General features: G+C 45.4%; 2 protein-coding genes across 3 annotated transcripts; one reads left to right on the forward strand and one right to left on the reverse strand.

The window, feature by feature from the left end:
- Positions 1 to 1859: 1859 nt before the first annotated feature.
- Positions 1860 to 6529, forward strand: cd9r (CD9 molecule related). Of its 2 annotated transcripts, none has more exons than XM_087809840.1 (8): positions 1860 to 2046; positions 3429 to 3534; positions 3609 to 3706; positions 3782 to 3856; positions 3920 to 4021; positions 4087 to 4179; positions 4958 to 5041; positions 6322 to 6529. In XM_087809840.1, exons 1-8 carry the CDS (start codon positions 1981 to 1983, stop codon positions 6382 to 6384), a joined length of 687 nt encoding a protein of 228 aa, XP_087665966.1. In that variant the 5' UTR covers positions 1860 to 1980; the 3' UTR covers positions 6385 to 6529. The 2 variants fall into 2 exon arrangements, with proteins under 2 accessions (XP_087665966.1, XP_087665965.1); XM_087809839.1 differs by having other exon boundaries at positions 1861 to 2046; positions 6014 to 6529.
- Positions 6525 to 10868, reverse strand: LOC148064609 (uncharacterized). Its single transcript, XM_087809729.1, has 12 exons — positions 10592 to 10868; positions 10341 to 10493; positions 10141 to 10259; positions 9917 to 10088; positions 9524 to 9642; positions 8472 to 9462; positions 8267 to 8409; positions 8151 to 8221; positions 7207 to 7280; positions 6963 to 7149; positions 6748 to 6859; positions 6525 to 6654 (listed from the first exon to the last, which is right to left on the reverse strand). The coding sequence occupies exons 1-12, from the start codon at positions 10866 to 10868 to the stop codon at positions 6571 to 6573; spliced, it is 2502 nt and encodes an 833-aa protein (XP_087665855.1). The 3' UTR covers positions 6525 to 6570.
- Between the last annotated feature and the right edge of the window lie 3406 nt (positions 10869 to 14274).

A 14274-nucleotide genomic window follows, 5' to 3' on the forward strand; every position in this document is an offset into this window, starting at 1 on the left:
AGGACGTAACCGGCCTTCTTAATAAGGCTGTCCAGTTTAGCCCTATCCTTTGCTGTCATGCTGCTCCCCCAGCAGACCACACCGTTGAAGATGGCAGAGGCCACTACTGAGTCATAGACTCAGACTTCAGGAGTGGCCCCCGGACACCAAACGACCTCAACCTCCGGAGCAGGTAGAGTCTACTCCGCCCTTTTTTATAAAGAGCAGCAGTGTTATCCACCCAGTCCAGGCGGTTGTTGAGGTGAACACCCAGGAACTTGTAAGACGTGACAATCTCAATGTCCTGTCCCTGGATGTTCAGTGGTGAGGGGGAGATGGAGGGACACCGCCGGAAATCCACAATCAACTCCTTAGTTTTGCTGGAGTTGATCTGAAGGTGGTTTTCCAGGCACCAGTCAACAAAGTCCTGGACAAGTCCCCGGTACGACCCATCATCCCCGTCCCTAATGAGGCCGACGATGGCGGAGTCGTCCGAGAACTTCTGCAGGTGACAGGTGGGAGACAGGTGTTGGAAGTCTGCAGTGTACAGTGAAAAGAGGAACGGTGCTAACACTGTTCCCTGGGGGACCCCTACACTGCACAGTACAGTCCTCGAAACACCATCCCGGGTCCTCACGAACTGTGGACGGTTGGTGAGGTAGTCCACAATCCAGTCCGTGAGGTGAGTGTCCGCTCCAGACAGCTCCAGCTTGTCCCTCAGGATGTTTGACCTGATGGTATTGAAAGCACTGCTTAGATCCAGGAAAAGGATCCTCACAGTGCTTCCAGGCGACTCCAGGTGAGAAAGTGCTCGGTGGAGAAGGAAGATGATGGCGTCCTCCACGCCGATGTCAGGTGGGTTGGCAAACTGCAACGGATCCATGGAGGAGCGCACCAGAGGACTCAGGTAACTAAGGACCAGCCGCTCCATGCAAGTTGGGGTGTTTTTTTCCCGCCATAAATACACATTCAAGATTAACCAGCAACATAATTATGATGTAAATTATATTTAAAAAAAATACTATACATATTAAATATAATAAAGTACCAGTTGATCTTATTTTAAATAAATAAATAAAAAATCCCCTATTCAAAATATTCATATTAATAATAATAAAACCAATAATAATAAAAGATAATTTGGGTGTATTTTTTCCAGAAATATTCGTAAGAATAGACGCTTCTTCACAAAAACATAAATGTACTTTAAGTATATTTACTTAAACAAACTAGTATATGTTAAAAATATAATGAAGTATTCGTTGTATTTGTATACATATAATTACTATTAAATAAGCAAATGTGCCTCTTAAAAATAACTGGGTGTATTTTATTCATAATTTTTTTCAAATAAATACAATCTCATTTTATTCTTGTTTGAATAATAATAATAAAAAAATAATAAATATATAAATATATATATGAGGTTAGGTTAGGTAGAACTTTATTGTTTTTTCCAATTAGCCACAGCAAATACAGCAATAATTCATAAAAATAAAATCAGAACAACAAAGAGAAGTAAAGAGAGAGAACAAGATGATACAATCTAAATCTATAATCTAATATATATATAATGTATATATAATCTAACATAATATAAGTCTATAATATAAGTAATATATGATCGTTAAAATATCTGTGTTGAATCTGGTTGGTTTTATTGATTTCCTTAGATCATTTCGTGATAACAAAAGTCTTAACTTTCCTTTTATGTGTCATCATTTCAGAAGAACCAACTTTGGTTTCTATTTCCAAAACTTTCCCTCAGTCACCGCCCCGTAGGTGTGATTGGTCGCGTCTTCTGTCAAACACCACATTCAACCAATCGGGTGAGCGAGATCTCTGAGTGGGCGGGGCTTAGCTCTCACTTCTGCTGCGCCGAGAGCCACGAGCCTCAGACGAGCACCTGCCGCGCGTGTCGACGCTTCTCACCTGATCTGTCCTCGAAGATCAACTTGTTTTTCATCCCAGCGTTGATCAGAACTCAGCTCGAGCCTCACCATGGCAGTGGACGGATGCGGCATCGCCTGCAAATACGTCATCATCGTCTTCAACATCATCTTCGCGGTGAGTGCGTCGCACACACACAGACGTGACGTCACTGGTGTCATTGCTTTCATCGATCCGATCGTCTGATCGTCTGATCGTCTGATCGTCTGATCGCCACGTCGGGGTTTTTGATCGATAAATCAGAGCGGAAGGCGTTTTCCGGCCTAAGTTTCGTTTTCGCTGAAAGTCAATCCCACTTGGCGCGAGCTCCTCCAGAGCGCAGAACCACACCTGTGGAGGTGTTTCAGGTGTGAGTCACCTGACTCTGAGGGAGATGACGCTGTGGTTTCCATCAGTGTTTGTTCCAACATATACGTCATCATCATCACTTTCATCTTCATCATCATCATCATCACTTTCTTCTTCATCATCATCACTTTCATCTTCATCATCATCATCACTTTCTTCTTCATCATCATCATCATCATCATCTTCATCATCATCATCATCTTCATCATCATCACTTTCTTCATCATCATCACTTTCATCTTCATCTTCATCATCTTCATCATCATCATCACTTTCTTCTTCATCATCATCATCATCATCATCATCATCATCATCATCATCATCATCACTTTCTTCTTCATCTTCATCATCATCATCTTCATCATCATCATCACTTTCTTCTTCATCATCATCATCTTCATCATCATCATCACTTTCTTCTTCATCATCATCATCATCATCATCATCATCACTTTCTTCTTCATCTTCATCATCATCATCTTCATCATCATCATCACTTTCTTCTTCATCATCATCATCATCATCATCATCATCACTTTCATCTTCATCTTCATCTTCATCATCATCATCATCTTCATCATCATCACTTTCTTCATCATCATCACTTTCATCTTCATCTTCATCTTCATCTTCATCATCATCATCATCATCATCATAACTTTCTTCTTCATCATCATCATCACTTTCTTCTTCATCATCATCATCATCATCATCACTTTCTTCTTCATCATCATCATCTTCATTATCATCACTTTCTTCTTCATCATCATAATCATCTTCTTCATCATCTTCTTCATCTTCTTCATCTTCTTCATCATCGTCATCTTCATCATCTTCATCATCTTCATCATCTTCATCATCTTCTTCATCTTCTTCATCATCGTCATCTTCATCATCTTCATCATCTTCATCATCTTCATCATCTTCTTCATCTTCATCATCTTCTTCATCTTCTTCATCTTCTTCATCATCGTCATCTTCATCATCTTCATCATCTTCATCATCTTCATCTTAATCATCTTAATCATCTTCATCTTCATCATTTTCATTATCTTCATCTTCATCATCATCATCTTCATCATCTTCATCATCGTCATCATCATAATAAATCCATTTGATTCTAGTTCAGATTCTGACCTTCTGTCCTGCAGGTTCTGGGTCTGGCCTTCCTGGGCTTCGGCCTGTGGCTCCGGTTCAGCAACAACACCAGACCGATCTTCCAGGTGGAGGAGCTCAACGCCAGCGCGTTCGTCACAGGTGAGTCGGCGCCCGAGACGCTTTCGTTCTGACGCCGAGGCGGTACCGTCGCTCACAGCCGCTTGTTCCTCCAGCCGTCACCCTGCTGATCGTGATCGGCGCCGTGATGCTGGTCCTGGTGTCCTTCGGCGACCACGGGGCCTGCAACGAGAAGAGGTGCTCGCTGGTCGTGGTGGGTTCTTCACTTCCTGTTTCTAACGTTCTCGAGCGACGCATGTGACCAACCAACGTCTGGTTCTCTCGCCAGTTCTCGGTTCTTCTGTTCCTCGTGGCGGCCACGGAGCTGCTGGTGGGAATCCTGTGCTACGCCAACAAAGACAAGGTGAGTCCAGGCCCTCACGGCGCCACGGGACTTTTTTAACGCCAGCGTTTTGGGGCGCCGCAGGTGGGCCGGTACCTGTCGGAGTTCTACGGCAGCTTGTACACGCTGTACGTGGGCACGGGCGACCCGGCCATCGGGGTGGTCCTGACCTTCATCCACGAGCTGGTGAGACCCCGAGACGACCCGCCCGCGGAGACGTGAATCCTCACCTGCGTGTCCTGGTCTTACAGGTGCACTGCTGCGGCATGACCGGCATCACGGTGCTGGAGCTGGTGAAGAAGACCTGTCCCAGTCCAGAGAGCTTCCTGGACCACTTCATGCCTGTCAGTCAAAGTCTTTATGATGTTGTTTACGTGCGAAAAAAGTCAGAATTAGAACTGGATTAATTTGATTTAATTGATTTATTTTAATTATTGAATTCAATACTTAGAAGTTTAAAGTCATTAATGAATAAATTATTTAAAAAATATATTAAAAAAAACATTTTACAGAGTTCAATAATCTTAGTCTAGTCATTTAAAAAATAAAATGTTCTAAATTCAATATTTATTAATTTACAGTGTTTTAAATTCAATATAAAAATGTTGCTATAATAGTCACCAGACAAAACCAACAGAGCACCGAGCTACTGGATCATGTGATTCTATGTCGTCACGTGATTGGCTGAAAGTTCGATGAAGTAAGTAAGTAAGTAATTAAGTAATATTTATTTATATAGCGCTTTTCCAGACCAGGGTCACAAAGCGCTTAAACAATCAAAACAATACTCAAAAAAGTATATACTTTAAAGATCAAGATAAAACTGAGAACAACACAGGAGTTCGAGAAATTCAAGGAAAAGCCTGAACAAATAGAAACGTCTTAAGATGTTTCTAGTACAACCTAAATAATTAGAACAAACTTTGTGTAAAAAAATGAATAAATTAAACTTTAAAAATATAAAACCAAAATAAATTGAACCTTTAATTCAAGAAATAAAATGAAATTATTACCCAAAAACCATTCTGTGCTGAAGAAAAACCGTTAGATTCAATATTGTGATGAACGTCTACGGCGTACGATGAGTCTGCATCTAAACTCTCCGATGTGTTCCTCCGCCAGAGTTGTCCCGGCGTCATCGGCAACGTGTTCGACAGGAAAGCGTCGCTCGTGATGGGCTGCTTCGTCGGAACCGGAACCCTTCTGGTGAGCAGAACCTTCTCCAGAACCTCCACGAGTCCAAGCGTTAATAACGACTCCAGAGACGGGAAAACACATCTCAGATCGAATAAAGCTTTATTTGTATAACGGCGGCGACATCTGTGAAGTAGCAGTAGCTAGTTAGCATCTAGTTAGCATGCTAGCTAGCATCAGGAGTCGCGAGAACATTCCGGGTCTTTCTTTACAGACTCTTTAATAAAGAGCAATGAAGTAAAAGCAGGAGAAGAAAAGGTGAATATGGCGCCCCCTGTCTGAGAACATGCACATGACACTGAGGTGGAATGAAGTACTAAAAACTACCATTACTCTGATTATTTACTTCAATTTCATAAACAAGACGGAGAAGAAAAAAGAAAGAATTCAAAAGTATTTTAATGTAGTTGATCTCAGGCCAGAGTTGTGGATTCAATTCCCTGAGAAGCCCAGTTATCTTCTGGGACCGTTGTCAGGGTTTTAATGTTGGAACAGTTTTTTTTAAATGTAGGTAGAACTTCATTGATCCCTCAGGAGGTCTTCTTCGGGAATTTTTTTTCTTCCAATTAGACACAGCAATAATTCATAAAAATAAAAACAAAGAGAAATAAAAGAAAGAACAAGATGATACATTCTAGGTCTTAAGATAAAGAACATCATTTTGATAAATGTACATCAAAATATTATGAAGAAAGTCCTGATACTTAGTGAGTATTGTTTTGATTGACCCTGGTCTGGAAAATAAATACACTATATAAATTACTTACTTATCCAAGTACTACTAATTTAAGACATTAAAGCGGCAAAAAATAAATAAATCTTATTTTAACTTATTTAAGTATCCGATTTAAATTCTGTCGAAAGTACACAAGATAAAAGTACGTAGTTAATCTTATCTACTAACCCCCCCCCCCCCCCTCCACCCCCCGCTTGCTTCTGCCTCCTTGTGTCACCTGACCCCCCCCCCCCCTCTCACCTGTGAAGGTGGTCGCTCTGGTCTGCAGCTGTACTCTGAGCAAGAAGATCCTCCAGGCCGCCTCCGCCCCCCAATACATCATCCTGACCCAGACCACCACGGTTCTGCCCGAGCGCCCCCTGGTCTACACCTCGGGTCCCGACCCGGGCCCGGTGGTCTTCACCCCCCTCACTGACGCCCGCCTGCCCCCGTCCGCCCGTCTCGCCGACTTATAACCTTTTCTCCTGTCTGTCAATGTGGTTTCCTGACCTCTGACCTCTGGATCATCAATAGCCAATCAGAAGCTTCTCCCCCCTCCCCCTCCTGTGTTGGACAGGTGGTTGCCCTGGCGTGCACCGTCGTCCTGCTGGTCAAACTCAAGAAGCGCGGCGTCTACTGAAGCGCCTCCTCCGGGATTCTAACCGGCAACTGTTGCTCAAGGGTTCCTCACCGTTTCCACGCGTTTTTATAGTCGTCAGTCAATGTCACGACTCGTCAGTTCAAAAGTGTTTTATTTCTTCTTGAAATAAAGAGTGTCCACCGTGTCTGTGTCGCCTCACTCGCGCCCCCTTCAGGCGGGAGGTCGTCAGCCGCCGCTCGACCGACCCGTGGAGCAGACGAGCGAGCAGCCGCCGCCGCCGCACACCTCGGCCAGACACAGGAAGTAGATCTAGACCAGGGGGGACACGTGGTCGGATCAGACCTGGAGGATGAGGATCAGCTCCTCCAGGTTTGTAGAAGAAGGTTCTGACGCGTGCTTTACCTCTGGGTCCACGAGGAGAGAAGATCCTTCAGACGGGAAGTTCAGGGTGACGATCCTGCGGGTGTGAGGAGGAGAAGAGGAAGAGGAGGAGGAAGAGGAGGAGTCTCTGCAGCTGCAGACACCAGTGTCATGTTATTATACAAGTTACTTTTAAATTCATTCCATATATTCTGATAAACTTCCGAAGACTAAACCTGTGTTCGTCGGAGACTCACCTGTCGTAGTCCAGCGTCCAGCTGAGGACAGGAGGAGACATGGACGCCGCGCAGGAGTGGACTCGCAGGACCAGGTCCGGGTCGGGGTCGGGGGGGCGGAGCAGCTGCAGCTCCAGGTGAACGGGGCGACCTCGCAGGTGACTGAGAGGCAGGTGAGTCCGCGGGTAGAAGCTGCCGAAGGAGTCGTCTGAGGAGAACCAGAGCTCAGAACGTGTGGTCGGCCTCAGAGGATCTGTGGAGTCACCTGTGGCCAGCCTCAGCTGGACTCCATGAGAGGGGGTGGGGAACGAGTTCAACGAGGCACAGTCCACCGTCAACCTGACGAGTCGGTTATCATCATCATCTTCATCTTCATCACCATATCATCCTCTTGATCTTCATCATCATCATCCTCCTCTTGATCTTCATCATCTTCATCATCACCATCTTCATCATCATCACCATCTTCATCTTCATCACCATATCATCCTCTTGATCTTCATCATCATCATCATCTTCATCACCATCTTCATCATCACCTTCATCACCACCATCTTCATCATCACCATCACCATAATCATCTTCATCATCTTCACCTTCACCATCACCATCATCACCTTCATCACCATCATCTTCATCATCTTCATCACCATCATCACCTTCACCATCTTCATCATCACCATCTTCATCATTATCACCATCTTCATCATCACCATCATCTTCATCACCATCATCACCTTCACCATCACCATCTTCATCATCACCATCTTCATCATCACCATCTTCATCATTATCACCATCTTCATCATCACCATCATCTTCATCACCATCATCACCTTCACCATCACCATCTTCATCATCACCATCTTCATCATCACCATCTTCATCATCACCATCTTCACCATCATCACCATCTTCATCATCATCATCATCATCACCATCATCATCATCATCACCATCATCTTCATCATCACCATCTTCATCACCACCATCTTCATCATCACCATCTTCATCATCACCATCTTCATCATCACCATCTTCATCATCACCATCTTCATCATCATCTTCATCATCACCATCACCATCATCACCTTCATCACCATCATCTTCATCATCACCATCTTCATCATCACCATCTTCATCATCACCATCTTCATCATCACCATCTTCATCATCACCATCATCACCATCATCTTCATCTTCACTCACATGAAGTCGTCGTCCTGCATCAGACCCTCGTGAGGAACCTTCACCACGTGGAACGCCGGCAGCCGAAGGACCTGCTGAGAAGGAAGTGATGTCACCGTCAGTAGCAACAGTGGTACCGCAGGTCTTGCACTCTCTGAGTCTCTCACAGGGTCGACCCCCCCACAGCGGGTCAGCGGCGACCCTCGGACGCCCGGACCGAGGACCCGTCCCTGCAGGGAGCAGTTGGGAGGAGGTCGGGGTTCAGGAGTCCCATCGAACTCTGGTGGAAAAACACTTGTGAGAAACACCAGGAAAACCACATCGAACCCAGACACGTCTCACCCTCATCGTCGCCCTCTTCGGTGCCGAGAGACCCCCTACCCGAGGGACTCACCCCCAGCATGATCCCGTCAGACTCGGGACCAGGGTCGGACTCTTCAGCGGGCTGGAGGTGAGGATGATACCAAGTCTGAGGAGGGTCTGGAGGAGACCACTGCTGTCCCCGAGCACTCCTGGGCTCAACGTTGTCGTTGCTGGAGTCGGGTCCGAGCGGGTCCTGGTGCTGGTCGAGGTAAGGGTGTTGGTAGAACTGGTCCGGGGGCAGGTACGCTGGAGGACCCGGGTTGTAGTCCACGTAGTTACTTGATTGGAATGATGTCGGGATGCTTTCTCTGGCATAGTCGGCCGACAAGTCCGCCTCGGGGTTCTGGAGGTGTCGGCTGTGGTCCGGGTCTTCAGGAGGACCAGGTCCGTACGGATCCGGGTGCAGAGTTTCAGGGGTAACTTCAGAGATCTGGGTTTCTTGTTGGTCTTCCTCCACCTGTTCCACATTCATGACTTCATGAGGAGAGTTGGAGAAGATCGGTCCGGAGGGTCCCGGGTCGGGGGCGGGGGGGTTGTAGGATTGTTGGGAGGGGGGGGTCCCGGGGGTCCCGGGTATCTTGGGGTGATGGTAGTAGTGGTAGAAGGGGTTGAAGGTGTGACTGGGAGAGGGAACCAGAGGAGCTTCAGCGAAGAGAGAAGAATCAGGAGAATCTGGCATCTCTCTCCGGGACGAGTCGTCGACGAGAGGGGGGTCAGAGGTCGTGGGGTCAGAGGTCGTGGGGTCGGGGGGCGCAGCGGTGCGCCGCCGCGTCGGGTGCGGGTAATAGGGGGGCGCCAGGTAGAAAGGCGGAGCCCACAGAGGCGTGCCCTCTGAGGTGGACTGCTCCGGTCCCGAGGAGTCTGGGGCGTCAGGGGCGTCGTAGGCGGGTGTCTGGGTCGAGTCCGCCGGGCACGACAACTCAAACTCCTCCTGCTGCTGCGTCTGGAGGTCGAGGGTGAACCGTCCGTGCTGAGGGAGGAGGTCAGAGGTCACACAAACCATTCTGGTGGGAAAACGTTTGTTTTTTAACCTTCTCTGTGACGCCGCATGATACGAACGGAGCTCGGATCAGAACCGAGTCGCCGCGGCGGTCCAGAGTGTAGCCGCACAGCCGGGCCAGCGACAGCAGCGGAGTCCACTCGCCCCGGACTACAACCAGAAGAAGAAGAACCACATGATCCAGTAGCTCGGTGCTCTGTTGCTCATGTCTGCTGACGATTATAGAACATTTAGATTGAATTTAAAGAGACTATGAAGTTAAAAATACTGAATATAGAACATTTATGTTATAATTATTAGATTTATAATATCAAACTATGTGTGGAAAAAAAAAAAAAGGTAGAATTGAAAACTTAAAAATTATTAAATAATAAAAATAAATTCAACGTTTAAGTTAGTAAAGAGATGCTGGCGTCGTTCCGACCTTTCACCCTCGTCTCCTCCGCGGTCCATCGCCGCGGCAACCGCATCGTCATCCCGGAGGCGGAGCAGCAGAGGGAGGGGCGGGCGGGGGGGCGGAGGTGACGCCCGGCGACGGGGCACGACATGGTGACGGGGGTCTCCATCCACAGCAGAGGCAGCACGTAGCTGCCGCCCTGAGACACAGCAGAGTCAGCGGCGGGTCAACCTGACCCGGACCCGGGGTACCTGTCGGGTGACGTCGCAGGCGTCGTAGCGGACCCGCAGGGAGAGCTCCCTCCAGCCGGTGTGCAGGGTGTAGCCGCAGTCGGGCGGCAGTCGGGTCAGAGGAACCGCCGACGCGTTCGCTGCAACACAAATCGAGAGTCACGCCACCGTGTGGTGATGTCGTGAACCGCGACAGGGTCACCGGGGTCAGCGGGGGTCACCGTGGTTCAGCTGCAGCTGCGCGGCGCGTCTCTTCCGGACGCTCAGGGTCATGGAGTCGTCCTCGCACCTCACCAGGGGCTGCAGCCGCCGCCACGGCTCCTCGGGGGGGGCGTGACCTTTGACCCCGCCCTGGCCCGACGCCGTCACGTCGACTGCACGTTCGTTCGTTCAAACACAAAAACATGATTAAGTTATAATTAAATCATCGTTCACGTTCGAGCGCGTCGTGGACTCGGACACGGAAACCCACCCGACGGATCAGAGTCCGACTGGAACCCGGGGTTGGGCCGGTTGGTCTGGATCTGACCCGCCACGAAGAACTTTCCCTGGACTTTGGGCTTCAGACTTCCCGACCTGCAGTCCTGGTCCTTGATCCTCCTCTGCGGGGGCTTCAGGACCAGACTCCCTCCGAAGAGTTCCCTCCCGTGCTCCGGGTCTCCTGGGGGGCCGGCAGGCTGACAGAAGGCTCCCCGGGTCAGAGCGGAGACCAGGACGAGGAGCACGACGTGTTTTAATGTCAAGAACATTGTTTTCTCTTTCGTGCATCACAACACGAAGGCCGAGCCGAGACTCAGGTGCTTTAAGTAGACGAGCACCTGTCCGCTGATTGGTCACATGACCCGAGAGAACCAATCACAGCCAAGATATGTTGTGTCTGACACCGAGCTGTGTCTCAAACACACTTCTCTTAGTGCACTAGAAGTTAGTGTACATACTAACTAGTAACTAGTTCTCCACAGATAGTATGTCTCAAATCAAGCTCTGCTGCTACACACTAACAGGAAATGACGCGACAGCTTCTTCTTCTACTACTATTTAACGATGTTGCAACCAGCTGTTTGAACGCTATCGACACCTGCTGGCAGCACGTTTTGCAACTTTGGAAAAAGAAAAAATATGAGAATCTAAATATTCACAAGATATTTCAGCTGGTATCAGCAGCGAAGACGTGTTTATCCTCGTACTGCTGCTGAAAATACACCTGTAAGTATATGAATATATATGCATTTATATATGACGTAAAACGTCACTAAGATGGCGGACGTTTAGTGTGTTTAGTGTCCATCAAACCATGCTCAGTTTTGTGGGCGTGTTAGTACGACAATTTAGTGTGCATGGCGCACTAAATTTCGCATACTAAGAATTGAGACGCACTAACGCACTAAAAATACTAACTTTTAGTACGCTAGTATGCGATTTGAGACACAGCATATATATATATACTGCTGCTGAAAATACACATGTGAGTATATGAATATATATATATATATATATATATATATATATATATATATATATACTGTATATACGAAGTAACTTCTGTTTACAACGTCACTAAAATGGAGTCGTTTAGTGTAGAAAGTGTCCATCGATCTATACTCAGTTTTGTGTGATTTAGTGTCAATCTAGTGTGTACGGAGCACTACATTAATTACACTAAGAATTGAGACGCACTTATGCACTAAAAATACTAACTTTAATAATTAAAAGGTTGAAAAAAGAGAAATACATACAAAAGCATTTTCAAATAGTTTATTTTAATTCAATAAAATATTTTTCAACTAAATTTAAACTAAATTAAACTAAAGAAATATCTTGAAAAAAAAAACTATTTCACAAAATATATGTTTTTTTTTAGAAAATACAATATTTCGAAATAAAACAAAATGAAAGAAATAAAACGTGTTTAATTATAAAAAAAAAAAAACTTTTAATATTTGGAATGTTTTTAAATACAAAAGAAAATGTTTAAAAAAAATGTAATTAATTATTTTATTTAGTAAATTATTTACATTTTTTTTAAATAAATACAATGTTTTTAAATAAATTAAATATATATATAAAAAAGAAAAAGCAATTCAAATAATATTTCAAATGAATACAATATTTTAATAAATAAAATGTTTTAAAATAAAAAATAATCTTAACTTGAAAAAACCTATTTAATAAAAAGTGACGTAGATGAAAACCTTGCATAACACACAACTATAACTATAATGTCAAACATTTATTATAAGAAGCTTGTTGTAATTCTGCTGCTGACAAAGTGCTTTTGGGCAAAACTTCCTCACAGAGACACGGTTGAATTCCCTGGATTCAGGCGAGATTGAAACAAGTGTCTCGTAGATAAAGTAGAAAATAAAAGTATTTAACGAGACAAAAGTTAACTATCCAGACTTGAGAGCCAGTTCTTCAAGTGTCCACTAGAGGGAGCCGCTTTGTTGCTAAACCACTGGAGGATCAACTGGTCGGTCGAGAATAATGGATTTGACCTCTGACCTTTGTAGAGAACACAAAAGTGAGGAAGTTTTAAAAGCTGGTTTGTTCGGAGGAGTCGAGGACACTGTGGCGGCTCTCACGGAGCCTCGAGTCACGACTCGTTCCTGCAGAGAAAGCGCGGTTCTTCAGGACAATCGGAGCCGGGTGTGGGTGTGGGGGGTGTGGGGTGGTGCTGGGGGGTGTGGGGTGTGGGGGGGCAATCAGTCGACGATGGGTGCGGCAGTGCGATGACTCATAGTTGGCGTTGCCTAGCTACAGACCCGAGTTGTTTTCTTTGAGCCTCGTCTGGATCTCGTTGAGAGGAGAGCGAGAGGGCGAGCAGGAAAGGGGCGGAGCCAGAGGACATGTTTCCACTCCAGATCACGCGAGGAGAAAGTGGACCGAGGTGTCGACATGTCAGAGGAAACTCTCAAGAACCTCTGGTTGCCACGGCAACAGCTGGGCTCACCAGTCCAAGGAAGTCTCGGAGACACACACACACACACACACACACACACATTCTCTCGTGGTCGACCTGGCTCGACCCCCGACATGTTCCTCCGTCAGTTTGCAGCTCAAACAGAATCTTCGGTGCGTTGGTTCAAGTCCGTCGCAGACGCTCACACGTCACCGACTGTTTGTGGTTCAAGTGTGCAGTTGTGTGTTTGTGTTGATCCGCTGACGCGCCAGAAAACGTTTGTTATCGCCGCGGCTGGCGCTACGCTAACGACCGCTTGTGTTCGTCTATTTTTAAATAAAGTTGCTTCCTCGGCTCTTGTTGCTACGAGACCGAAGGTTGGGTGCAGGGCCGACCCTCCAATTAGGCGAGCTGAGTGGTTGCTTGGCTTCGTCTTGTATTCGTTTATCGACAGATTAGAAATACACAAAACCTTTATTTATGTTTCAACAAATTATTTAAAAACAATTATAATATGATGCGATGTTTATATTGTGATCGTTTTTAAGCTACATTTATATCAAGTTGTATTAGCTAATATGTTATATGTTATTTGAAATGTTTTTAAACACCAACAGAGGCTAAAGGCTAACAGCTAACCGCATAACCTGACACAAAAGTTAAAGACTAAGAGTTAGCATCGAGATCTGAAACAGAAGCTAAAGGCTAGATGTTAGCTATAAATGCTAAAGACCAACAGCCTCACAATGGAGGGGAATATGTGACAACAAAGGTAAAAAAAAAAAGTTTTGTTTTAATAAATAAATAATCTGACACTATATCTTAAAAGCTACAGTTAGCCACAAAAGCTAAAGGCTAATAGATAGCTTCATATCGGTGGAGAATAAATGACACAGATGCCAAAGATTTAAAGTAATATACAAAAGTGAAATGCTAACAGTTAGCCATGAAGATATAATCTGACATTGATGCTAAAGAAAATATTATAGGCTAATGCTAATGGCTAACAGCTAGATGTGTAAATAATCTGACGTAGAAGCCAAATGCTTAAGGCTACCCACAAAAGCTAAGGGCTATCACAGCCGTATAATAAAGACAGACGCAAAGAACTATACATTAGGCACACAAGGTAAAGGCTAAAAAATGTAGCCTTTAAATGAATAAGTAATCAGGCTAATGATGCTAAAGACTTAAAGATAACAGCTAACCTGATAAGGAGGAAGTAAACTGACACAAAAGCTAAAGACTAAGGATTA

Source organism: Callionymus lyra, chromosome 15 (genome assembly GCF_982586985.1).
Source record: "Callionymus lyra chromosome 15, fCalLyr1.hap1.1, whole genome shotgun sequence".
Lineage (NCBI taxonomy): Eukaryota > Metazoa > Chordata > Actinopteri > Syngnathiformes > Callionymidae > Callionymus > Callionymus lyra.